We start from the raw sequence: 26,088 nt of genomic DNA, 5'->3' as shown, positions 1-26,088 counted from the left end.
AGCTGGAGGCATTATGTTTTTAGGTTTTCTGTCTGTCCATCCGTACGTCTGTCCCATTCTCTTGATCGCGATATCTCAAGAACCACTTGAGGACATTTTCTCAGTTTTGGCAAACATCCACTTCGACTAAATGATGAACTGAGATTTTGGTGGTTGAAGGTCATTCATTCTTATGAATGCAATATCTTAAGGACCTCTTGAGGGAGTTTTTCAAATTGGCGCAAATGTTCCCCTGGACTCAACCATGAACTGATAAGATTTTGATGGTCACTGTGACCTTGCACCCATCTCATCCTTAATATTTTATCTCAAGAACACCTTGAGGAATTTCTTCAAATTTGGAACAAACATCTATGTGGACTTGTCAATGAACTGATTAGAATTTGGTGGTCAAAGGTCAAGGTCAAGGTCACTGTGACCTTGAAACTGTCCCATTCTCATGAATGCAAATGTCAAGAAGGCCTTGAGGGAATTTCCTCAAATTAGGCACAAACATCCACTTAGACATAAGAATGAAGTGATTAGAATTTGGTGGTCAAAGGTCAAGGTCACTGTGACCTCACAAAACATGTTTTTGCCATAGGTTTCATATGCTAATCATAACAAAATTTCATACAAATGTCTAATGGGATATAATGATGAAGTGATGACATTTTACGTCCAACAGGTCAAAGGTCAACTTTACTGTGACATCATAACGTGCTGGAAAAACACTTGGCCATTAATCAATGTCACGACTCAGTAACAGATGGGGACATTTGGTCTGTTACTAAATTGGTGACACTAATCTTGGGTGAAGAAAAGATAGAGGAACATGTTCGACCAATGATGAATGTTGTGTTAATGAGGAGCATAATGACGGGTTTATTATGGTACTTATAGTTTCCATGGACAAGAGTAAATATGAAACATTTACAGGCTAATTACTTTGCAACACCAACCTGTTTTCACTTTACTGCTGTCATAAAATCTTATTCCAGTTCCATCACTGGAATTGCTTAATTTCAACCTCACATTTGCTTACTTCTTTAGTGTGAGTTTTGTCTGATAACAAAATGCACTTTGTCTGCACTTTGCAGACACTTTACATTGATCATTCTCACTTGTCAATACAGAATGGTCCAAAAAAAGGAAATGGAATAAGACAGCATGTCATTTGTGTGGAAAAAATGTTGGCATCCAAAAACAAAATGCAAAAAGTTACAGCAGCCTCTTTAAATTGATAGAGAGAATAAATGACTCTTACTGGCAGTAATGCGGTTTAAAAAAAACACTCCATGTAAAATGTCATCACTTGGCTTAAGTTTCTGTTCAATCTCATGAATACTGAAAATATGGTTGCTGCTTGTTTGCTTTGCAAGCTGTGAAGAGTGTTACCACTGTTACAAGAAGTTACCATTAAAACCTACAGTATATAAATTGTGTGAATAAGTGTGAATTAATAAACAGAATTCATGACAGTTTTGGGGGCATTGTCTCTCAGTTTCACAACACTTTGATATCAAATTTACACACTGACAAAGGTTAAAAAAAATCATCTTTGTAAACTTTGAATTAACATCTTCACTTTAGTTTTGGATTCTATATGTAAATTAATACACAAACTTCTCAAGTAAATATTCATGATTGTAGCATTCACTTGATTCATGTTTATGATCATTAAAATTGACTTCAGATTAAGTTTTTAGTATATATCCAGATTTATACATAAAATAAATGTGTGCACACTTTGTAATGGATGCATTGTCAAATCTAGTAACACATCATGCCTCGGTGAAAAGAAATAAAGAATGTGGCTTACAAAATACCTCAAAAGGCACAAATACACTAAGACAGTGGTTCCCAATTGGTCTGGCCACGGGGTCCAGATTTCTCCATGGTCATTAGTTGGAGATCCCCCAGTTTAATACATTCTGCGTCATATTTGCGTTTAGCCAGTTCTCTGTCTCTGTCAAGTAGCTGGCTTTTAATGACTCACTCTATAGCAGAAAACAGCCCTTCAAAATAAAAGTTCTAAGTGTGTTTTTTACACACTTGACACATTTGCGAGTCACTTGAGGTCCTTTCAGAATGGGCCCTCCACCCAATTTTGGACCATGAACCACCAGTTGGGAACCACTGCACTAAGAGATATCTAAGTATTGGAAGTAACACGAGTATAAGTGTTCAGTAAGAATAACGCACACACTGATGCGCAAAAAAATTGTCCTGTGTATTGTTACTGGTATACTACAAGTATGAATACTTGGCATAAATAGATAAAGTCCACCTTTCTATAAAAGTGTCCATTTTCAGTTGCAGACTTGCAGTCATTCGGTCCAGTGTGCACTGAGAAAACCTGTTTGAGTCTCTGTGGTGGTTTTGCATTCTTATGGTTCACAGTTCACATTTTCTTGTCAATCATACAAGTATTTGCAATATATATCCCTGATCAGTACCATATATCTTTATAAATATCCTCACAAAAATAATGATGGATCTGAGAGACATTAATTTCTATAATATTGTCAATTCTTCTTTACCACTTTTCCAGAACCCTTTAGTTCTTGGGCGGTCCCGCAAGATATGTGTGTAGTCCCCAATTCTTCCAGAGTTTCTCCAACATAATGCTACTTCACATATGGAGAAATAATAAGGGGTGTATTATGTGCCCTAGAGGTGTGGTCTTGAGTCAAATTCGAGTCACAAATTTGATGGCTTTATACTCATCTTGACAAAATCAAAAACAAGTTGCAGCTTGACTTGGACTTTAACTCCAATGACTTGTGACTTCACTTGGATTTCAGTCTTTTGATTTGAAAATACAATCTTGACTTGACATTTCCAAATTGTTCATTGACATGGTGCGACGAGTGCATTTTTGCTTAGGAGTCAGAAGACGTGGGACCCATCTAGCGGAAACTTTTAAGAAGCCAGCTCATTTTTCAGAATATGATCTGCTCGCTCCTGTGAGATGCCCAACCTGTCTGCTACTTGATGTATTGACAATTGGCGATCTTGGATGATCATGTCAAGGGCAAGGTCAAGGTTTTCTTTGGTGGTAGCAGTTGATGTTCTCCCTGACCTCGACTCATCTTAAACACTCTCCCTGCTGCACTTGAATTCTTCTACCCAGCGTTTGACTGTGGCATATGAAGGGGCATTGTCATGTAAAGTATTGAGCGTGTCTTGATAAATTTCAGATGATGACATTCCTTTGAGATGAAGATATCTGATCACAGCGTGATACAACAACAAATCACTGACCACTATTCACTTCAAAAATCTGCAAACATAAAACAAAGAGTTTGAAACATTAATATGTTTAAAGACAAAAACAAAAGGTGGTAGATTATAAAAAATAATCAGGTGACTAACCTAGTGACCCATTTTCTGAGTTAGGCTCAAAACTTTTCAGTCAACCCTCATACTTGTGACTTCCAATATACCTCTGACGTGTTGTATTTTACTGTCTGCTTTCTTCACACATGGTGGGGATCTGGTATTTCATAATATGACCACTTCCAGCACATGTCCAACTTAGTCCACATTTAGTCCACTTTGGTAGTAAATTTCATTTTTATTCACCCTTACTATCTATCTATTAAAAGCCTCTGTGCAGTGATGTACAGACTGTTTGTCATTGCAGTATTCATGCTTATGGCCTTTACATGCAGCATCAGTTCCTGTAATCTGTAGGAACTACTGAGTTTTGTTGTGAAATATTGTAAATTAAGAGACTGACAGACAGCAACACCATGCTGGTCCTTCATAAAAATGATCTGGCACATGGAGTTGCTATTTTTCAATCCCTTTATTGGGCAAAAATCTACTGTTGGGCCCTTGGCTCCCACCTAACTACTGCTCTGTGCACAGTGCACATGTATCTTGTTGTCTCCATGTTTGCATTGAGTCCAGTGCAACTAGCACTCCTGTGCTCTAAAATTTTGCGTTTGTTTATAGTCATTTGATTAGACGCAACTTAATTAGAATATGTAGGCTATCCATTTTATGACCTTAAACTACATATTGACACAGGGTCCTTCAAAAAAAACATGGCCATATAATTACGTATAACACATGACCTAGGTTTGCTGATATTTTTCTTTAGTCATGTGAACTGAAAGTAATCAAATTACCAAAACTATGCTGTTAATCTGGGTTTGTTGCTGTCCCAGAAACAGTTGCTTACATGCCAAATTGGTAATCCTACCTTAACACCCAGTGAGCAGAGCTAAAAAAGCCAGTCAAAGGTTGTTATAACTGCTGCCTCATGCTGTACTGGGTACTGTAATGATTTTGGATTGCGTGGCCTGTCAGGGCCTGCACAGCTGCACTACTGCACACTCGCTTATCTTACTCAATCAAGCAACCATCGACTGCTCATATTCTCACATAGAATAGTCTCAACACCTACTGTTGGTTTTTGAGAACTGACAGTCTGATCTCACACGATCTACACGACGGTGTTGATGTCGTAAGAATGTAAGTCACTGTGCGTCTATGTTTTATACTTTGTTTTCACAACACCGTAACAGATATACAATGGTGGAAAGTAACAATAACATTTATAAGTACTGTACTTGAGTTCTCTGCAATATTATAATGTATCACTCAAGTACAATTCAGAGGGAAAAATTAAATGTTTTACACTACTACATTTATTTGATCACTTCAGTTATTTCCAGGATTCCGATTAATAATACAAAATATAATCAACAAATGAATGATGATATCAGACTTTCGTAGCTATCTATATCAGACTTTAGGGGTGAAGTCAGGTCATTTGAGACACTTATGGTAGATTACCAAGAAAACCACCTAAAACTCTGATTACTACTTCAAGTGTTACTTTTAGAAATTTTAATGGTCCTCTGCTATGTTTCTACGAAAAATATGTCACTAAGTAAATTATTGTAGAAACGTTGGACCTTCAAACACATTAAGTACCCTTACCTCACTCCAATGACATGTTCAGGTTAAATGGGTCACTTGTGTTTGTTTATTTTTTTAAATGTTTAAATGCATTTATCAGTTCAGTCATTAATATATTAAATGATTCATGTAACATTTGGCTATTCATCAAAACAGATCGTCCAACTTTTCTGCCCTGCATTCCCTGTTCTTTTACTTCCTGTTTCCTTGGTGCTTTATTGTCTACAATGAATGTGTGTGTGTGTGTGTGTGCCTAAGTTATGATTTAATGGCACCTGGTAGCCTAAAAACATGTGTTTTTCACTTCACAAATAATGTCCCATTTTACCTAAATGCATTAAACACTCAAAACCCTTTCCCATTAAAAGCAAAGTGTAATGTGAATATACTTTGATTATAAGTCAAACATTATAAAATGCAACATCTTACAACCATTTATGTTGTTATACCCTTATTGTTTTAGCTGAAGTAGCCTACTCTCACAACCATCAGGAGAAAATCGACATGCCAATTAGCTTTCCCAGAAAATACCTGGGACCAGATCTTATCATGTCAAAACAATAAAAAATATTATTCCAGGCAAAGCGCATTTGTAGCATCCTGTATACTGTAATGCTTATACTTTTAATCATAATAACAATGATACATTGGATTTAAATTGCGCTTTTCTGGCACACTCAAAGGCGCTTTACAACAACAACAACAACAACAACAACAACAAAAAACAAAGACAAAAACAAACAAAAACAAAGACAAAAACAAACAAAAAAACAAAGTTGTAACAATCCATAAGAAGGGAAACAATGCAGAGAGGAAGACGAACAACACAGTTTTTCAGAGGCTGTAGGCTGAACCTTTTGTACATTTACAATTTTAATATCACGACTTTAACTTGTAACAGAGTATTTCTACTCACGTGTTGCTACTTTTACGCAAAAAAAAAAAAAAAAAAAAAATACCTCATCCACCACTACAGATAACCATCGCCGTGAGGAGCACACTTAACTGTCGTGTTTTGATGACGCAATCACTGGGACTTTCCGGATACGTCACTCGGGGCTTCCGAGTTATTAAGCTAGCTCTACCTCTGTGTTCATATCGTTAGACACTGTAAACGTCGCCTCGTTGCTCTGGAGTACACACCAAAAGAGACCATGAAAACGCCAAAGGCTCCTAACAGCACCGAGAGGTTTGGATATTGAGACGTCGTTGTCGGGAGCGACGGTCAGACCGAGAGGCGGAATGTCAACAACGCGGCCCCTCCTCGGAATGAGACGAGTCACCGAGCTAACGTGCCCTGAGCAGCCGACCAGCAGGCTCCCTGCGTCAGCCGCGAGGCAGCAGCTAGAGGCCCCCACAGTGGACGAGTTTACGGTGCTAGAGGATAAAGAAGACGAGCTGAAATGTGCCAAGCCTCGAGTGGAGCAGGTTTTTAAAGTAACGTTCACCATTATTGGTCTTTTGGACCACACAGGACAGCCGCACGGTAGCAAAACATCACGGCAGATATGGCTGCAGCTCAGAGGAAACAGAGACGACGTGTCGAAGGCGAAGGTGAGGTCCTGTTTTACTGTTTCACTTGCATTTTCTACAGATTAGCCAGCAGTCCACTGTGACACAGTCGTTTTTATCAAAGACATAACAACCACCACGCTGGCGGCACCGCTGACTGTCTGCCTGCCTGCCTGCTAGTGGCTGATGAACAGGTGTATCAGTGTCAGGTGATTGGCACCTGTCTCTGCAGTTTTATCACACACCTTACCAACGTATCAACCTATATAACATCAGAGCTGGGAGGGGGTGTCGTATTGAGATTAGATCTGGCCTTGATATTGTAGTGTTTTTAGTTTTGTTTTTACTGGCTTGTAAAGGTTTTGCCACAAAGTTATCTTTGTTGAGTTTGTAGCTATTATCATAGGTTAAATAAAGTCTGTCTCTCTTTCACATCCGCAGTACAAACGGTGTTTTCTCCTGCATAATATCACCCACACTTAATTTAGATCAGATAGTCTATGAAAGCAACAATAGTCATATCGTTCCCAGTGTATCACCACACTATTGACATTGTGGTGTCTAGGAAAAAATCTTATGACATTTGATTTTGTCGTCGTAATGTCAGCGTAACAGTTAAGCCACAGAATGTCATGATCACAGTCACACCTGTGGACATGGACAGGTCATTTCAGTTTCAATATGATATTTATTATTTCATGGCTGTTTGCGCTGCACATTCAGATATAAGCATAAATTACCAGCTTCATCACGATACGATATTATTATATCGATTTGTTTGGATGACGATACGATGTTTGCCGATATCACAAAGTCTGTCACGATACGACTTTGATTCGATTTGATTCAGGAGCCTGCGATCGATATGACGTGATATCATATGCCCATCTAACACAATCATTTACATCAACTCACAAAAACAACTAGAATATGATTTGACCATTTTATTTCTGAGATCTGTTTGTTGTTTGAGTGGAGGCTCGCTTGCCCAGAAATGGTGACACAGACGTGCTATGTGAATTTAAAAATAAATGTGTATCTTTAAGATGACGATATGGATCGATGTTTTCATTTTGCATCGATATAATCAGATCGTTAATCAATGAATCGATGTATCGATGTGGATCGATGTATCGTTACACCCCTAATATTTACATGTTGTGTTTGTGTTAACAGAACTTGGACTCCATGCAGTTCATAACACACTGTTTCACATGTTTATACAATACTGTTAAACAAAACAATTTTTTTTCAATTTATCAGTTAATTTGTCTCTTGAAATCAAATTCAGCTGAACAAACTACTCCTCGCAGGGCCTTGCAGTCCTGTTGGCTGCTGTTTCTGTACCAAGCAGTGGTGTCCCTTGTCAGGAAGCTCTCAGTGATGCAGGAGTAGAAATTCCTCAGTGTCTGAAAGGATACCCGCAATTTCCTCAGGCGTCTAAGGTGAAACGGTCTCTGCCATGCCTTTCTCACTACTGAGTCAGTATGCAGCACCCAGGTCAGGCCCTTTTGTGATGTGGACACCAAGGTACTTGAAGCTGTCCACCCCCCATCATGATATGCAAACTTAAAATTTAAATTGACATAAGATTTTTTTATTTTATCAGACAACTGAGCAGAGAAAAACATTATAACAAAGTGCATAGTGTTTTGCCACCAAAAACGAGCAAAAGTTCAAAGTGACAGAAAATAAATAAGTTGTCTGCAGTATGAGAAGTAAACATAATGTATCTATAAATTGCAATATATTGCTGTATTATTTGTCCCCATCATAAATGTGATACATTGTAGCATTAAAAAAATATTTTGCCATTTATGGGAATATGTGCACAGATATTACAACACATTGTAAGACTTTCTTACTCAATTATTGCAGAATACCCCTTATTGTGAGGATGTAGATATCAAGGACTGTGTATGGGCTAGTATCGGTTACGCAACCATAATTTCTTAATATATTTTCTGGCCACAAACTATCATCTTACAGGATTCAGGCTCTGGGGATGTCCATATAGGAAATTTTGTTGTTGCTGATTTATTGTAGAATTGTATCTGGTATTTAGATACATAATGATCAAGTAGTCATGAATAGGCAATATTTCATTATGTCTTTATTTTGTGTATCCTACATTTAGTTTGATTTTTTTTTTTTTTTTTGAAGGAATCAGTCATGATGAAGTAAATGCATTGCATTTGTTAACTGCTTCAAATGCTCCTCCTGGTCCATCTTGGATCAAAACCATCATATTTCACATCTAGAAGTGAGGGGACCGTGTGGTAGCACTCCTAAATAAATAGAGCTCACAATGACTGAATCACACCATCTGACACAAAAGTTAACTTCATAACAACAGGCGTCTGGGCCTGAGCTGCATTTAGAGAGTAGACATTACACTTAAACATGTAAAATAGCTGTTAACATCTGTGGCATTTATTTATTCCTGTGTGATTTCCCATGTAAGAGTATCTGTCACACTTCTGCATCTTGTGTCATGAGTCTCTCTTTAGTGCGTAAGTTGCTCCCCCTGTTACCAGCTGTTCTGAGCTCTGCCAGTCAACCGAGAATGTGATGTGGAAATGGTAATTTTACTGTCAGTCTGTTCAGCTTATGATGAGGATGACACAGGCGTCATGAATGGTTTCCTGCATAACATTACTAAGTTCTGTTGGTGCTTCCTCTAGTTTGGGAAATCACTGCCATTGTTCCCATAACAACCTTTCTTGTAATGTAGTTTCACAAGTTTGCATATAACGTCAACCACTAGAAAAATGCTGCATACGAGGGAAAGTAGTCGTGATTGTTATTTTCTCTTTCTACGATTTGTAACAATTTGAAGCTGATTCTCACAGCATCATCAAGTCGGCTATGAAAAGCTGTCTGCTTCACTTCCAGAAAGCACAATACAGTTTTTGACTGAGTGTATTATTCTGCTTTATTGGCAGCCAAGTATTTACTTCTTATACCTGAATGTCATATTTTGCTTTTGTAGTGTATTTTGGCTGTGACTACACAAAGGGGGAGATTGATGCAAGTAGCTTTTAGGTCTCAGAGGCCCCTCTGTCAAAATTAGTTTCGATCCAGTCAGGCACACCACTTTAGTTTGAGAAGTTGCCCATTGATTCTTTAAAGCATAATTCAAAATAAAGCTAAAATACAACCAATAATCACTAGAGCTACTTATATTCTGTTGATCATTGTGATGTGGTGGGATTTTACCAGAGAGGACCCTAACTGCCATTAGACGAATATTAACCCAGAACGCACTGCCTGTCTGTGTGTGCTGCTGTTTAATATGATTTGAAATACATGGTGAGAGTTGTTGGGTAAGCACTAAGGTCATTAACCATGACGCACATAATCAGAGGTGTGATTATTGCAGAGGGCTCAGGGCCAAACCTTCTGGAAATCCCACCTCATTTTATTGATTGTCTGATTTTAAAAGCCACACCCAAATATTTGTGAGCTGGTGCCTGTTCATGTCTGACATCCTTTCTTTCTTTCTGTCCCGCTGCGTCATAGTTGAGTCATTTTCCATTCTCAGCACTAAGTTTTCTTCTTCTTTCTTTATTAATGCTTAAGAAATGTGACACAGTATCTGAAGTTACCACACCCACCTGCAACTGATTCATGTGGACATCCCATAGCCAGGAGATTCCCTGAATCAATCACAAGTGTTTAGTTTCAGCACGTGTCAGCTCTACTAATCGACAGCGAGGTGCAGGGGTGTGTGTGTGTGTGTGTGTGTGTGTGTGTGTGTGTGTGTGTGTGTGTGTGTGTGTGTGTGTGTGTGTGTGTGTGTGTGTGCACGCACTCAACCAGGGAGAGCGTACAAGCAACTTTGGCACTATCCCTGTATAATAGATATATTTCCTTTTGCTTGATGTGTTTCATCCTGAATTTTGCAGACATCACAGATGTGTTTTTAGGAGCATGGGTCACCAAAATTCTTGGCTGGTGTAGTTTTGACCAGATGATTTTCATTTTAAAATTTGTGTTTTTGTTGTGTTTTTTTTCCCCAGAGTTTGTTTGTCAAACTGCAATAAACCGTACCATCATATATAATAATCATAGTTCTATCACTTCTCTTTGTCATGCAGGAATATGTTCGAGGACTCTGTGACCCAGAGCTGCAGAAAGAAGAGCGGTATCCAGTGGACATGCACTGTATTTTTGCTGGTGCGCGGGGCCTCTTCTTGGACAGGCTCATACGGGACACAAGTGCTGAGGTTGTGGTGCCTGAGCCAGGCCGTCTGCGGTTGTTGGGCCGTGCTGAACCAGTTGTGATGGCCCAGAGCAGAGTTCAGCAATTTGTAGCATTATTCCAGGTAGGGGAACTAATAATCTGTGATTTTACACCATGTTACTATATAGTTGTTAGTCCAGTCAACCTGAGAGCTTTCGTGGCAGGGGACTGTTCAGCCACCTTTGCTGTTTTGTACATCTGTCATAAGTATTTTGACCATAAATCTACTAGAGAAATCTTTACAGCAACTTTCTTCGTCTCATTGAATATCTGTGTTTTTGTGTGTTGTGTCTAGGAGAAGCGAAGTCTACCGAGTGACAGAGAACCAGCAGTGAAACGAGCGTTCAAGTCCTTTGTGGAGGAAAGGGATGATAAGTACACTATGGAGCTTCTTTTGCTGCCCAGTGCCCTGAAGGAAGAGTTACTGGGACTGGCTCATAGCCCCACTACCACAAACACATCCTCCCTGGTTAGTGTGTACCTGTTTGAAAATGAATTATTACAATACAGCATAACCACTGTGTCCAGCTAAATTCCCTAGAGTGCCTTTGAACAACAGCAGCAAATTTAGAAAACAGTAAAATGTATCAGCTGGTTTGTTGGGATTATAACCTCATACTGTATGATTCCTCAGCGGCTTGTGAGAGTTTAGATTTTAAAAGGTGAGGTGTCCTATTCCGCTCTCCAGAGCATCCAGAGCATGTGTTCTGCCATGGTGAGATATTTAAAGAAACCATGACTGGAAGAGCAAAGAGTGCCCAAAACAAGTGGGGATTTGGCTTAAAAGAAACTAATACAGCAGGAGAAGGACTGCAGACTTGACAGCCACCACCATGGCTGGCTTTACCCCCAGCAGCTCCTACTCCAGAGTCTGCAGCCTTTACGGGCTACTCAACCAATGTGTACTGGTGTTATTTTCCCATCTCAGAAAAATCCTCTTGCTTTTCTAGATGACTGTATGATCAGTTCAAGTGGATCAAGTACAGTAAGGAAAAAGATGCAATCTGTTGCAAGGCCTGGAGGCATTTTCCAGTGGCTTCTCACACTGAGAGTTGACATTTGCAAGAACTGGCTGTTGTGTGTGTTTGCTACATAAACGATGAAGCGATAAAGAGAAGGTTGTTGGGTTTGTGGAAACAGCTGACATGTCAGCAGAGGGAATTTCACAGAGGATTCTGTAAGTGCCTAAGCCACTGGATTTGGACCCAGCGCTATGCGTGGGCTTCTGCTTTGACAGTGCGTCTGTAATGTTGGGAATTTAAATATGCACTTTATGTACACTGCAATCTTGAAGTTGGTCAATATTTTGGGAGATCCAGAGTAAGGATAGACCGATACATCGGCCGGCCGATATATCGGGCCGATATTTGAGTTTTTTACTTGTATCGGCATCAGCGTGTGGGTTCGCGGATTTATTTTTCCCTGGCACTTTTTTTCATTTGAAAGTATGTGGTTAAGTTGAACAAAGCTGTTGAATCCTACTGTGTACAGTAGTTTTTGTTTTATTTATGCTTCAGCTTAAATATTTGTTTATTTTATAAAGACATTACTGGAAGATTTAAGAGCACTGAACTCTTTTTTAATTTGAATAATAATTTTAATAAATAATAATTTTATTTGTATAATAATAATAATAATAATAATAATATTCTACCTGTTCTACCTCAACTTCCTCAACCATCTTATTTTAGTATTTTTTACTGTTCAATAAATGTTTCTTATTTTAAACTTGAGACCTGTAATATTTGTTATCATTGTGTCATTTTTTTTTTTAATGTAAATTGAGGGAGCAAAAGCAGTATCGGCCCCAAATATCGGCTCAAGAAAATCGGCAGTCCATAATCGGTCATCGGCTAAGGGTGATGGAAAAAAATCAGTATCGGCATCGGCCCTAAAAAATCCATATCGGTCTATCCCTAATCCAGAGTAGCAACTGGATATCCAGGCCAAGACTTCCTCTGTACCGCTCATTTTGGCTATCACTATAAACAGACACTAACTTAAATAAAGCTAGAAAAAAGCAAAATTGCTGTCAGATGATAGGCGATTCTGAGACTGCATTTCAGCCTTTCCGCATGTACTGTTTACCTGCCTGATTGGTCGATATTACTTGGACTGCAGACACACTACAAGCAGAAACCAGAACATTTGAGTTAGAAAGATTAACTAGAATCTGGATCAGACAGTAAGAAGCTGATGCTGCTGGATCAGATTTTTGAGGCTCCTGCTGAATTTTAATAAGCTCAAAACTGCAGATCCTACAGCAGATTTAAACCCAAACAAGTTTTTCTTTTTCTCTGAACTCTTAAAAAGCAGCAATTTTGCAACATTTGAACTACAGTCTTCAACGTTATCAAAAAATGGGTCACATCAGCCTGATTGAAATCCCCAAGACTGACTGGATGAAGTTGAGAGATAATATCATCGGTGATATTGTCAAAGTCCAAAGCTTACTCAGTAGCTCATGAGGAAACATGACAAACTAACTGCTTCACAGCAGCATAAGTTACCAGTGAAATATGAAAAATCATCAAACATCAAGAGCAACACCGATCTACAGCAGCTGTGGAATAGTACCTGGGCCCTTTTACTCTAAGGGCTTATCACAGTTATGCCTAGCAGGTGCATATTGGATGCTGTTATGTCAAGCCTGTGTAGATTTTGAATAGCAGGACGATAATGGGAAATGTAGACTTTTAAAAACAAAACCCTTAAGCCTGTGCAGTTTTTTTTTTTTTTTTTTTTTTTAACAGGCCTGCCCAAATGTTTTTTCCACCCACGCCACTGCTGTGAAGGTCTGTTTGTCCTTGGCTGTAGGATACCTTTTAGGTTGTTTTTGTTTATATTCCTACTAGTCTTAAAACTAATGTGAGTATGTGGTGAAATATATTTCAGTGACAAATCAGTCCTACCACAGAAACTTTTTAATGTACATTTTAAAAGCTTCAAACCTTCAATATAAATTGATTAAACTTGAAAACATGAATGACGTTTATTAAAGACTTTTATGTGTTACTTTCCAAGTGTTACTTTTAGGCAGTTTGCAGCTGTTCTAACTCAGAGCAAGCAATGAACAGCAGAAAGTTTAAGATCAAGTCAGATAATTTTGGTAGCCGTCCAGTGAGTAAAGAACATTCGTGACAAACTTTTGGTAAGGAGAACCATGTAGGGCATGCAGGGAAGTACAGTATGAATCATGACCATAGCAAATGTTTGAGAGGAACTTTTACTGTACTTTCTTTACTGATATAATGTTGTTTCCTCTCCCAGGCTCAGCTCAACCAGACGCTGCATCCCAGCATGGCAGAGGTCGACCAGGACCGCTCACAGAGTAGCACCCCTGTGACAGAACTCTCCAACCGCATCCTAGGCACCAGCTTTGAGGAGAAAGGGAGCGGAGCAGCAACTGTAAGCGGAGTAATTAAAACAGGAGGAGCGATAGGCTTAGGTCCCGAGGCCATCCTGCTCAACGGCACTCGGCCCTCGCACAAGCGGCGCTCATCTGAGAGCGAGACTCGCGACACAAAGAGACAGTACTCTCTGGAGCGGAGGGACGAGTCACCGGAGAGAGCGAGAGAGAGGGAGCGACAGAGGGACAGAGAAGGCCGGGGGAGCAGTAGCAGCTGTAGATCCAAAACCCCCTCTGCCTCGTCATCCCTCTCTTCCTCAGGAAAAGCAAACACAGTAGTTGGTGTGATCATGTTGGACTCCAGTGAAGTCTCGGATGACGGAGAGGCTGTAAGCCCAGAAACCAACCTCCGCTGCTTGGTCAATTTTTTCAGGTAAAGCTCATAATAGTTTGAAATGTTTGCAAAGGAACTAATCTTTGTTACATTAGGGCTGCTTAGGGAATTATTTATTAACCGAATACATAATCATTGGCCAAGTAGATCATTGGCAGTTTGAATTTGTGATTACATTTTCTATTCATGTCTTGTATCAGGCTATACAGGGTTATAGATAGTTACCCATATGTGCATAGAAAGACTGAACAGCTGCTGTAATCGTCCCTCCTCTCCATACTGGTTGTGAAGCTATGAGATTTCAATGTAAAGATGGGGTTTAAAATCCCCAGCCCTTTTCCATGCAAAATACACTCTAATTAATGTCCGGCTAAAGCTAATATGAGGCTTCAGCAGACTAAGTCAGGATGCCTTCAAACCTATGATTAAGACAAACTCAAGTCTGTTTCCTGGGTTAATACGGTTTGCTGTCAATCAAACCCTGGTGTGCACCAAACAACCAAGACAAGAGTCACAAGACCGGTTGGAAAATGCGAGTCTCTGTCTGCTTTCAAGCTGATTCTGGTGCAGTTTGGCTGTGATGTGAAAGCAATAGAAGCAACCACAGGATGATGACAGATATGAGATTATAGCATGATTTGAAAGCTAAACTACTAATAAATTCATTTGCTGGTTGGGAAATCTGTTTGCAATCTTATAATTGATCCATATAAAAAGCCTGTAAGCTCTTATGCTAATGCATATATGTAACCATGGTAAAATGTATGCACACCAGCTATGATATTTTCCCTGATTGGAAGCCGTAAAAACTGCCATGATTATATTCAGTATTTGTGTACGTTGTCAGTTCATCAGGTCTAAGGGCTCATTTATGCTCGACATAAGATAGAGTCAGAGATGGACGGAGCCTTCAAGCTGTACCCTGCGTTCATGTCGTCCTTATTTGCGCACATTTTTTGAAAGCTTAACTGATATAGACAAAATGCAGTACCACTTGATATCGTGGAGGCAGTGTAGATATGAACGTAGGAGACGATAAAAACATTTAAATAATGGCAAAACCAAATAAAGCAGTAATAAATTGAAAAGAATTCTCCTTCCACATGTCGGGACATATTTAATGGCCTCACAGACACCGTCATCTACAATACTACCTCCCTTAAAGGTATTTATGACGACCTCCACCATCGGCCATTTGTTGATGTCTGAAACTTTTAACTCCTCCCTCTAGTGCCATCTATTAGCTGAATCTAGGCCATCATAAAAGATACATGGATGTATGAGGGCAGGGATGTTTACAACATTTGAAATAAACACATCTGTTTTTCTATGTAAAGGGAGTATAGATGAGGTTTAAGTGTGTGACAGTGTTCCCACAGTAATAAGCCCTGAATCATTTCTGAACAAGATGCCTCCTTTTCGTCCTGTTTTTGTGTTAGTCATTTTTCATTACGTGAGATCAATTTTCATTTTCAAGTCGTGATAGCTTACTAAAAATGCTCATAGTCAGTTACTTCTCAGTGAGCTCTTTGTGACACAAGAGACCAGAAATATACACATCAGAAGCATTAAAGTGCTACTAAACTTCTGTCAGTCACCGCACACAGGGGTCCTGAAGATGCAGGATGACACTCTCCAAAACTGTACAATCAACAAGTTGCCTGTCAGTCAATATTGCTTTGCGTTGGGGCGTCAGTGGCTTAGTGGTAGAGCAGGCGCCCCATGTACAAGGCTGTTGCCGCAGCGGCCCAGGTTCGACTCCGGCCTGTGGCCCTTTGCTGCATGTCACTCCCTCTCTCTCTCCCCCTTCACGCTTGTCTGTCCTATACATTAAAGGCTAAAAAGCCCAAAAAAATATCTTTAAAAAAAATATATATATATTGCTTTGCGTTTACTCTTCTAGATTTGTTTAAATTGAGTCAGAACTAAAATTAGACAATATATAATTTTTTCCTGCTGATCCGGACAAAATGACCCTAAATTCAGGTGTTAAAGATGTAAATGTTTTTCCTTGCTTAGCGGTAGTGGTGGGATAGTGACAAAAACAAGGGAATTTTACACTAAAAAGACCATCATTTTGGAAAACACTATTTTTTTTGTCTAACTCAGACTTATATTAGCTTTGGTTAAAGTTTAAAGCACAGTGTTGCACAAAATGAGACCTGAAGGATAACAGCCACCAATAACTCTCTCAGTGTACAGTGTGTGGGCAACTGGGCATGTGAGTATTGTTTTCAGACAGCATTCAAAAATGTAACCCTATCCTTCAACTCTGCAACACTTCTCTTGAGTGCCAAATGAAACCTTGTTAAAACTCATCTTCTTCAGAACCATGGGCTACCAGCAGGAAGTGGTGGAGCGTGTTGTCAAGGAGACGGGACAGACAGAGGATACCTTCCTCATTCTGGAAAAAATTGTTGAGGAAACCAAGCGCTGTGAAGACGGTTCAAAAGGAGGGGAAAAAGAAAGACGATTGAACTCTGTGCGCTCCCAAGACATTCCCTCCTCATCGTCATCCTCGTCTACAGTCTCTCGATTCAGAGAGAAGGAGCGCGAGCTGAGCAGAGCATTGGTGGACCCGGGCAGGTCTAAAGAGAACATTAAGCCCAACCAGCATGGAGGAAGTAGCAATGGTCTGGGCCATCGGAGGCAGTGCAGCGGCAGTGAGACCAGCACTCAGCAGGTACATCCCCTTCACAAAAGGATTGTTGGTTTTCAGTTCAACATTACTTTTTCTTCTTTTCTTTTGATAAAACACCCAAATTTAATCAAAGATCAAATCTCCATTTTAAGTTCCTGGCTATGTTTGAAATCACAGAGCAAATCATCTCACCTGTGATATCCACATTTAATCTAACGCCCCACATCACATTTACATCTCTCATATCTTAACTCCCATGACACATATCAGTGTTTTCTATAAAGCCGCATTCTCCCCATTTTACCTTCTACCATGTACTCTGATCTCTTTATCTCTTCATCTCAAATCATTTCCAATAAATTGCCTCATATCGTATGAGTCATCTTACTGGATCTTCATCATCACATCGCACACTGTCACCTCATATCATGCCTATTGCGGCTCATCAAGAATCACACTTATGGCTTGACAATATGGATACATTTAACACTGTGATAAAGAAAGTTTTCATATTGATGAAGACTGCGTACAAATGTGTATGTCATAAAGATGCGTAGAATTAAATTTTCAAAAATTGTTGTCTCATTTGTTTCTGAATAAGAGATTTTGAAATGCCGAATACCAAATCTCATTTCAGGCCATCACGATCAAGAGGAGCTCTAGTGCTCAAGGAGGAGCAGGAAACTATGAGGTTATTACCATTGACGATGACGAGGACGTCATACCCACGAATACCAAAACAGCGGATAGTAGAACATCCCGGATGATGACAGTGCCACACCTGGACACCCAGTCAGGATCCCGAACAGACTACTTGGCGCGGGGAGGTGGTGGCGCCTCACAGAGGGACTACCTGTCAAGGGGCGGGACACAGACTTTGGGAGGATCAGTGAAAGTTGAAACCGTGACAGCGCTGCGTAGCACGCCTCAGTGGCTGACTGCCACCACCACCTCCTTAGCTTCAACCCCCAGTGTAGGTATCACCTTAAAGTCCTCATCCACTCATTTAGGAGTTTTCCTTGTTTTTACTACGTCTTTGATCACTGACCCCCGTATGGGCAGAGTTATATTAGAAGACTATTTTCATGCTGATATGCTGAATAACGAAAGTTTGTCTGTGCTTAACTTAAAGCTGCACTCAAGCCAGTGTTACTTCCTGTTTGTTGATAAACCTTCTTTCTCAAATAGAGAATGCGAGTGAGGTTAATAGTCAGACATGATCCATTACCCTGGCAACGATATTGCCGTTCTAGCGTACATATCATAGTGATAAAATTGGATATTTGCATGGATAGCGATACCGGTCACTCTAACGTAAGTTATGAGGTTGAGGATCTTTTTGCCACCTCTTTAAAGGAAATTGGCATGAATATGAATCTAATGTTTGCTCAAATTTAGTTAGTTCGGAATGGCAACTGCTTAGCTTAACTTTATAGCAGTTGATATGGGCAGCTAGTTGGTTTGTTAATTTCCGCAACACCAACAATAAATCAATGAAATCCCCCATATTTGAATCAGTATTTCCAGTCCATTTATAAATACCTTTGATATTAAGTTTGCCATCCTGTATATCACCTCCTTTGTATCCAACAAGGCCTCCACTATGGGGTCTTCATCACACTGTTGACATTTATTTTGACATCACCAGCTGGTGGTTGCTTAGTAACTCTATCCAATAATAATATAGTCTACTGTGGGTGTTAACTTACCCATATTACACAAACTGGGTGAAAAGCTGAAGTTTCACAGTGCTGTGCTGGGTTCAGAAACTGAAAAAACAAATCCCACACAATCCCAAAACAGAAAAACTCACCGTCTTCTTTTTCTTATGACTCAACCCAGCACTGTATGTGTCAGAAGGCGCAGCCAAGAAAGGATGCATTTTGCAGCACATTTGCCCCGCCAGCAGTCGGCATTCGTTACATCTTCAGTGTAGTCAAAATATAAGTTATAACTCCCAGCTCACTGTTTATTGGTTTGGGGCTCAGATGCAAAGAGGCATGACAGTGCACCTGTGCCAGCTTGGAGGATGACATCTGACCCGCAGCTTCTACTGCCATCATATATCATCTTCCCATTTTAACAGCAACTTCTTTTTTAGACGTTAAACACAAACATGCAATTAAGAAAATATTAATCTAATTAATTACATGCTCTGTGATTAATTAATATAAATTAATTGCACATATCACCTTTTGCAGTGAATGTATTTAAAAGAATTGAATTCAAATGAACATTGGCAGATGTGTCATCATGAAGCTGCTGGATTTTGGACACAATTGTCCCCCTGTCCTCTACCACCAAAAGTCCATTTTGCAAGGCTTTTAGCTACTTGGTCACAAGTGGACTTTCTCAGTTTGCGTCTGAATGCCTGTGTGACTTGACGTGGCTGGCTGTTGGCGATCACAACAGAGGCAGTGCTAGCTCGGACCTACAGGTTCGAGCTAGCAGTGCTTTGCATTGAGGTGATATTTCAGGCTTGAAGTGTGATGGTACGTAAAAATTCCTACGGTACGGTGCACATATGAACAGTTCCATTGAGTGTTTAATAAATGTAAATGTTCCATTAATGGAGCCAAGCAGCGTTATCTCGTCTGCCTCCATCATGTAACAAAGCCACTGTGGCTTTCGATGGCATACCAGGTCAAAGGGCACCATGGAACACAATTAATCAGCGTTATGTTTTTAACACATTACTTTTTGTGTGAGTATTTAATCAAAATGAACGCATTATTTTGACAGCCTTAATGAAAATGCCAAAATACACTGGATTGGGGTTTTAAATCTCAGTTTAAGACATTTATAGACAAGGTCATTTGTGATATCACAACTTGTTTGGAAGCTAATTATGGTCCAATATGAAACGTATACAAATTTTGCGTAAAACTCCAGTGCACATACATGGAGAATTGGCTTTTCAGTGAAACAGGAGACATAATTGTGTTAGGCAGTTAACATTTGTGAACATCAAGTACACAATATCATTCTAAGTATAAGAGTATTTTTATGTATCTTAAAATATGTCTGGAGGAGATCTACAGTATATTGGTTTGCTTTTAGCATACTGCGCAGTGTTAAGGGGTTAACTTCCAAGGCTCCTGCTGGACCGGACTCTTCTGAATTTCTTGGGAAAGTCATGGAATTTGACACAGCGGTAGTCAGACAATTATGTCACAATTAGTCAGTTTTGGCTTACATTCCTATTGATGAATCATTTCTGGTTGTCGATTAGTGTGCTGAGTGGAAAAAAAAAAAAAAAAAAATCCCAAAAAAGTTAATAACTTACAAATTATGGCGAAAAGGTAGTTGCAACCCTAGAATAAAGATTAAAAAAAAAAAATGAATAATTCTCGTTCTTTGAGTTTACATATGGCTAAAGGGGGGAAAAACAACCGTAAACGGACGGCATGATTAGTGTTGCGTTCGAGGTCCCCCCAAAAAAACGGGAGAAAAAAAACGGCAGAATATTTGAAATTTTTTTTTCACAATCAAATCCCGTGCCATCGAACGAAGCTTCGAAGCTTCAAAGTTTTTAGGTCAGCCCTAAATCCCACATGCAAGGGGCTAGCCATAAGGTTGTTGTTTTCAGGAAGTTGGCCTCGAATAGCTGACGTTGAGCTGTAGAGCTGTGTTACTTGCTTTGGTTTAATTTTTTTTTCAAACTTTATTCCTTCTCATCTTATCTGAGTTCTGTTGTATGTTTGTGCTCCATAGATTTAATTGCAAACTACAGCTGTTTAGTAAGTTAAAGATGTGTTGCTGATAACGACAGCTTGAAGTGGCGATGAGGTCTTAAGGGTTTTTTGGAAGGTCTTAAAAAAGTCTTAAAAAGGTATTGAAATTAACCTCAGGATTCCTGCATATACCCTGTAGTAGATGGCACAAACATGCCAGTATTTATGAATAGATTTCATCATTTTGAATCAATATTTCCAGTTTATAAATACCTTTGACCTGTAAGTTTGCCATCCTGTATATCACCTCCTTTGTATCCAACAAGGCCTCCACTATGGGGTCTTCATCACCCTGTTGGCTTTTATTTTGACATCACCAGCTGGCGGCTTAGTAACTCTATCCAATACATTGTCTACTGTAGTCTGTGGGTGTTAACTTACCCATATTACCCAAACTGGGTGAAAAGTTCTTCTGACTCGTCATAAATACAGATTTTTGTTTTGTTGCATATGTTTTGAATTTGTTAGACCAACCTTGCTATTTAAACTATACATACACATAGAGTACAGAAAATGTAATTGTTCAACTGTGTAAACTTTATGATATCAAAAGGATTGATGTCATTTCTTTCAGTCTTCCCCTCACAATTCTTTTCATAACAGAGCTGGGAAGGAGATTTGAAACATGCCCACTCATTGCCCAGACTTGTGTGGGTGTTGTCATGATTAACGTCATGAATCACATCCTCGTCTTTCTGTTATTTTAAAAGTCATTTGTGTATTTTCCTCCTCAGTCAGCTCAGCCCATCATTCGGCCTTCGGCCTCTCCTTATCAGACCATCAGCCACATGGGGTTTCATGGGGTTGGAGCCAGGACTCCCCCTGCAAATGACCCCCCAGCGCCCCCAGTGACGGGACTGGCCCGTTTCCATCAATCACTGAGGACTCCCTACACTCTGAAGCTGCCAAATGAGCCTGGACGTCAGGATCTCAGACACATCATCATAGATGGCAGCAACGTGGCTATGGCGTGAGTCTGCATCACACACACATAAGCATTGCCCAGAAACACTGCACCGGCATGAAGCAGGATCTGGGAAGGGGGTAAATAACTCTCTAAAATTAGGCTAGGTAATTTTGGCCAGGGAAATACTGGCATGGCTATTTTTACAGGGGTCCCTTGACCTCTCTCTTCAAGATATCAGAATGAAAAGGGGTTCTTTAAGCTTGTCCACTTTATGCTAATCCCAATGCAGCTTTTATTATAATTTATAAATGTGATATTTCCCCCTGTTGTATTGGAATATTTCTGCAAGGTTGCATCTCTTCACAGTCTTGGACTTGTATAAATTGAGTATGACTGGAAAACTGAGAGTCTTGTAGATTCAGTGAGCCCAATTTTATTCATGTGTGATATGTTAGCCCACATAGTAGACATTTCATTGTAGTGAGACCATTTTTAACTTGACCTCACTGTGTAAAATAACCCATTGTGACCTCTAGGATAATCACGGTCTCATGAAACTTTACAGCCACAAAGAAGAGACCTCGCGCGTTCAGAGGATGTATGGCTTTCATGGATGTATTAACAATAAGGGAGTTTCTCAGCAGTTTCCCAGAACAGAAGTGCTCACTATCCAATAGCTAAAAAAAACGTAGTTCTTAGATAAATCTCCAAATGTCAGAAGTTTTGGATGCCAAAAAACAGCATGGATTTTTCTGTGGTGTTCTTCAAGGTCTTGGTGTCTTAATCTGGTACTTTGGGGGGGTTTTGACCATTTTTATCCATTCTCTAGTGGTCAAAAATGCTGAAATGTAATATTAACAATTTATGAGACATAATTGAGCATGGGAATGGCCATCACATACTTACAACATCATAATGTTGTAAGCCCTTATACACTGTAAATTTTGAAGTTGAAGTTTGAATAGGCGCCTAACAAATACACTGTGTTTATACACTGCATATACTGTTGATCTGCTATCTATCAATTCAGTCAGTCAATTTTATTTATAAAGCCCAATATCACAAATATATTGGGCTTTATAAATAAAATAAAATAAAATAAAATCACAATTTGCCTCATAGGGCTTTACAGCATACAACATCCCTCTGACCCTCGCAGCGGATAAGGAAAAACTCCCCCAAAAATTCCCTGTTCCCCTTAAAAAGGACAAACATTGGTCTATTGTAAGGGGGGGGGTTAAAGCAGGATCAGGCAGGATACTTAAGGAATTCAACATTCTAATAACTGTGACAATCTGTAGTACGACCTGTAACCATAGCAGTTTAAATGGAAGTTTTGCAGTGACAAGCCAAGAGACAGATGTAGACTGGGGTTTACCAGAACTTTATCACAGGGCTGTAACCATTACCAGTGGCCTAGTTGTGAGAGGGAGGATTCAACTTTTTAAGATGATTTTCTTTTTTTTTCTTTTTTCTTTTTTTTTTTTTTTTTACATGAATCACCCATCAGTTTCTCTGAAACTGTTAAAGAGAGAAAACCTGGTAAAAAGGTGCTAAAAGTACATGAGTGAAAATAACCGCACATTACACACACTGACTGTGATGGAGCATTATCTTCCTGGTATAGGTGTAAAGAGTTGTAGCTCCTGTGATGACAATAACACACCCGCTGTAAATGTACCACGTTTTTCCTTTTACACATGAAGCCATCACCCTTCCCATTATCATCAGTGAAGGTCACAAACACTCTCAATCATATTCTCAATCTAAATGGGCCACCTGTTACTGTGCGTGGGCTGCAGCTACAACCCTTAGCCCACACACTCGCAAAATGTTGTTACTCATCACCTTTATGTGTATGAGTGTGTGAGCCTGACAAAGCGAAAGCAGTTATAACAACATGATTTAATTAGTGGGGGAGTATTATGGGGGTGTTTTTGGGAAGAAAGGCCTCGTCTAGTAAAAAAAATCTGACTTTGTAGTTTCTGTTTTATGCAAAAATTGTGCAACAAAGGACGGATAGAGCACAGCCTGTTGTTCTTCTCCTCACTCTCTGCCGATGTGTCGTCACAGTCTTCATCCCGGATGACCTTGTCTTGACTTTTCACTTTTGCAACCACTTCCTTCCACATTCTGTGTCACACCCACTCTCCTTCCCTCTTCCATTTTATCCTTCCTCCCTCCTTTGTAGAATTATTCCTAAACAGAAAAGCACAGGTCACCTTTGACTCAAAATCTGTCCTATAGGATGAACAAAAAGTTTTCATCATTATTGTTTCTATTAGATTATGCCAAGTGGGACACACAGTTATAATTCAATAGCCTGTTAAAACCACAGTATTCAAGATGACAAAATATGCTGATAGATATGGATCTTTAAATTATTTTATTTGTAGTGTTTGTTTTATTAAAAACAAAACTCCACAATTGCTTCAAATTGATGATGATGATGTCCCTAGGGTTTGAGGGTGAGGGTATGTCCTGATCCTGAAAGAGGTTATTTGGTCATGTAAACTTATCCTAATGAGCTCGGAGATGTTTTTGCTCGTCAGATTACGTCCGTGTTTCCATGGTGATTTCACTGCATAATCTCTTCCTGCTGTGGTGTCCTTCATCACTTTCTCTTTTCAACAGGCGGAACTTCCCTCGATGTTGCATTGCTGCTCTGACCACAAGCTGAAATGATCTTGTTCTCTAGTGCGTGCGTGCGTGCGTGCGTGTGTTTACGACTGTTGGTCTTTGTGTGTTATCTACCTTGTGTTTATATGTCTGTGCTTGTAGTGCTGTGTCACAGAAAGCAAATTTGTTATCGTTTACATGAGCTGTGCAAGTGCTTGGACAGTGACTAGGGGAATACATACATCAGTGTTCTTTCCGCGGTGTAAACCCTTCAGTACTATCCCCATCAGCAGCTATTTGTGCCAGGGGTGCCTTTTTTTTCCATCTGGACCTACGTCACTTTGCTGGAGACCTGCGAAATATTTTGGGTCACACCACTGTGTGTAACAAGCAGCTCCACAGGCTGTTTGCTGTGTTTCACCACAGCTCATTTGAGTCCAGATTGCTGATCAAGATAGAAACCCAGTGCACACGGAAGTTGCCAGTTGAGATATAACTGACAGAAGTTCAAATGAGGAAAAGGAAAGAACACTGAACAGAAGCTCCATTTATAAGGCAACAATTTGACCATTTAGAACATTTTTTTTAAAATATTTTATCTGAGAACATCAGTTTGCAAAAAGCTTCTCAAGCACTAGTCTGGCTTTTTTCACCCTACTAACCAGCAGGTGCATGTAGTTGGCCATTCAGTCTTAAAGGGAAATTTCGGTTTATTTCAACCTGTCTCCTATCGTCCTAAATTTGTTTCAAGTCACTAGTGACATAGAAATAATAGTTAGCATGTTAGCCGTTAGCCTAGATACAGCCGTAGCGTCAGACCTGTTAAAACGTAATTGAACGGGCATCCTTTCAAGTGCAAAGTTAGTCCACTAAACAAGCTTTTTCTCCACAAAGACCGCCTCATATCGTTAGGATAAATGTCAGAGAACATATAGAAAACGACATGTAAACGTGTTGTCTTACCTTACCGGTGTGCTGCCATGTTTGTTGTTTACCATTTAGCTAAGGCTGCAACCGGTCCCATTCCTTGCAACAGAGGTATTCCTCTTCTGTGGGCACTGGAGCACAGCATTCACAGGTAACGTTACACCACCAATCTCCAGAGCTAAAGCAGCCATTCCTCCTCTGCCGTCCTCTAATGTTACCTGTTGTGCCTCTGTCTTTCTCCTCCTCCGTTCTTCAATTTCACGAAGCTCTTCGTCAGTGTATTCTGGCTCAAATAAATACGGGCGGCCATAAAACTCTGCAAAATCAAATTCCTCCTCCACAAAGTTGAAGTCTTGCAAAAAGTCAGCCATTATTCTATAAATCTTTCATAAAATAAATGAATGAACCCTGCTGCTGCTTGTTCTTGCGATATTTCGGCTGCGCTTTGGGAAGCAGAGGTAAATGGTAAACACACCGTAAGGTAAGACAACAACTCTGAAGACCACTTAAATGTGGAATGTTAGGATATAGGCTTACCACATCGAGAGGCGATGGCCGCCCTTATTTATTTGAGCCAGAATACACTGACGAAGAGCTTCGTGAAATTGAAGAACGGAGGAGGAGAGAGAGAGAGGCACAACAGGTAACATTAGAGGACGGCAGAGGAGGAATGGCTGCTTTAGCTCTGGAGATTGGTGGTGTAACGTTACCTGTGAATGCTGTGCTCCAGTGCCCACAGAAGAGGAATACCTCTGTTGCAAGGAATGGGACCAGTTGCAGCCTTAGCTAAATGGTAAAACAACAAACATGGCAGCACACCGGTAAGGTAAGACAACATGTTTACA

The 26,088-nt window shown here is 39.8% G+C and overlaps 1 protein-coding gene across 1 annotated transcript in view; it reads left to right on the top strand.

The window, feature by feature from the left end:
• The first annotated feature begins 5,938 nt into the window (after window positions 1-5,938).
• The window catches only part of n4bp1 (nedd4 binding protein 1), a 28,637-nt gene continuing 8,487 nt past the window's right edge, over window positions 5,939-26,088 (top strand). Inside the window, exons 1-7 of the mRNA XM_049574721.1 lie at window positions 5,939-6,468; window positions 10,527-10,754; window positions 10,968-11,141; window positions 13,943-14,454; window positions 16,744-17,098; window positions 17,694-18,029; window positions 21,525-21,760. Coding sequence (XP_049430678.1) covers window positions 6,157-6,468; window positions 10,527-10,754; window positions 10,968-11,141; window positions 13,943-14,454; window positions 16,744-17,098; window positions 17,694-18,029; window positions 21,525-21,760 — 2,153 coding nt within the window. The 5' untranslated portion in view covers window positions 5,939-6,156. The remainder of the gene's footprint in view (window positions 6,469-10,526; window positions 10,755-10,967; window positions 11,142-13,942; window positions 14,455-16,743; window positions 17,099-17,693; window positions 18,030-21,524; window positions 21,761-26,088) is intronic.

Source organism: Epinephelus fuscoguttatus, linkage group LG4, assembly GCF_011397635.1.
Source record: "Epinephelus fuscoguttatus linkage group LG4, E.fuscoguttatus.final_Chr_v1".
NCBI classification, from domain to species: Eukaryota; Metazoa; Chordata; class Actinopteri; order Perciformes; family Serranidae; genus Epinephelus; species Epinephelus fuscoguttatus.
This window is presented reverse-complemented; position numbering and strand designations above follow the sequence as displayed.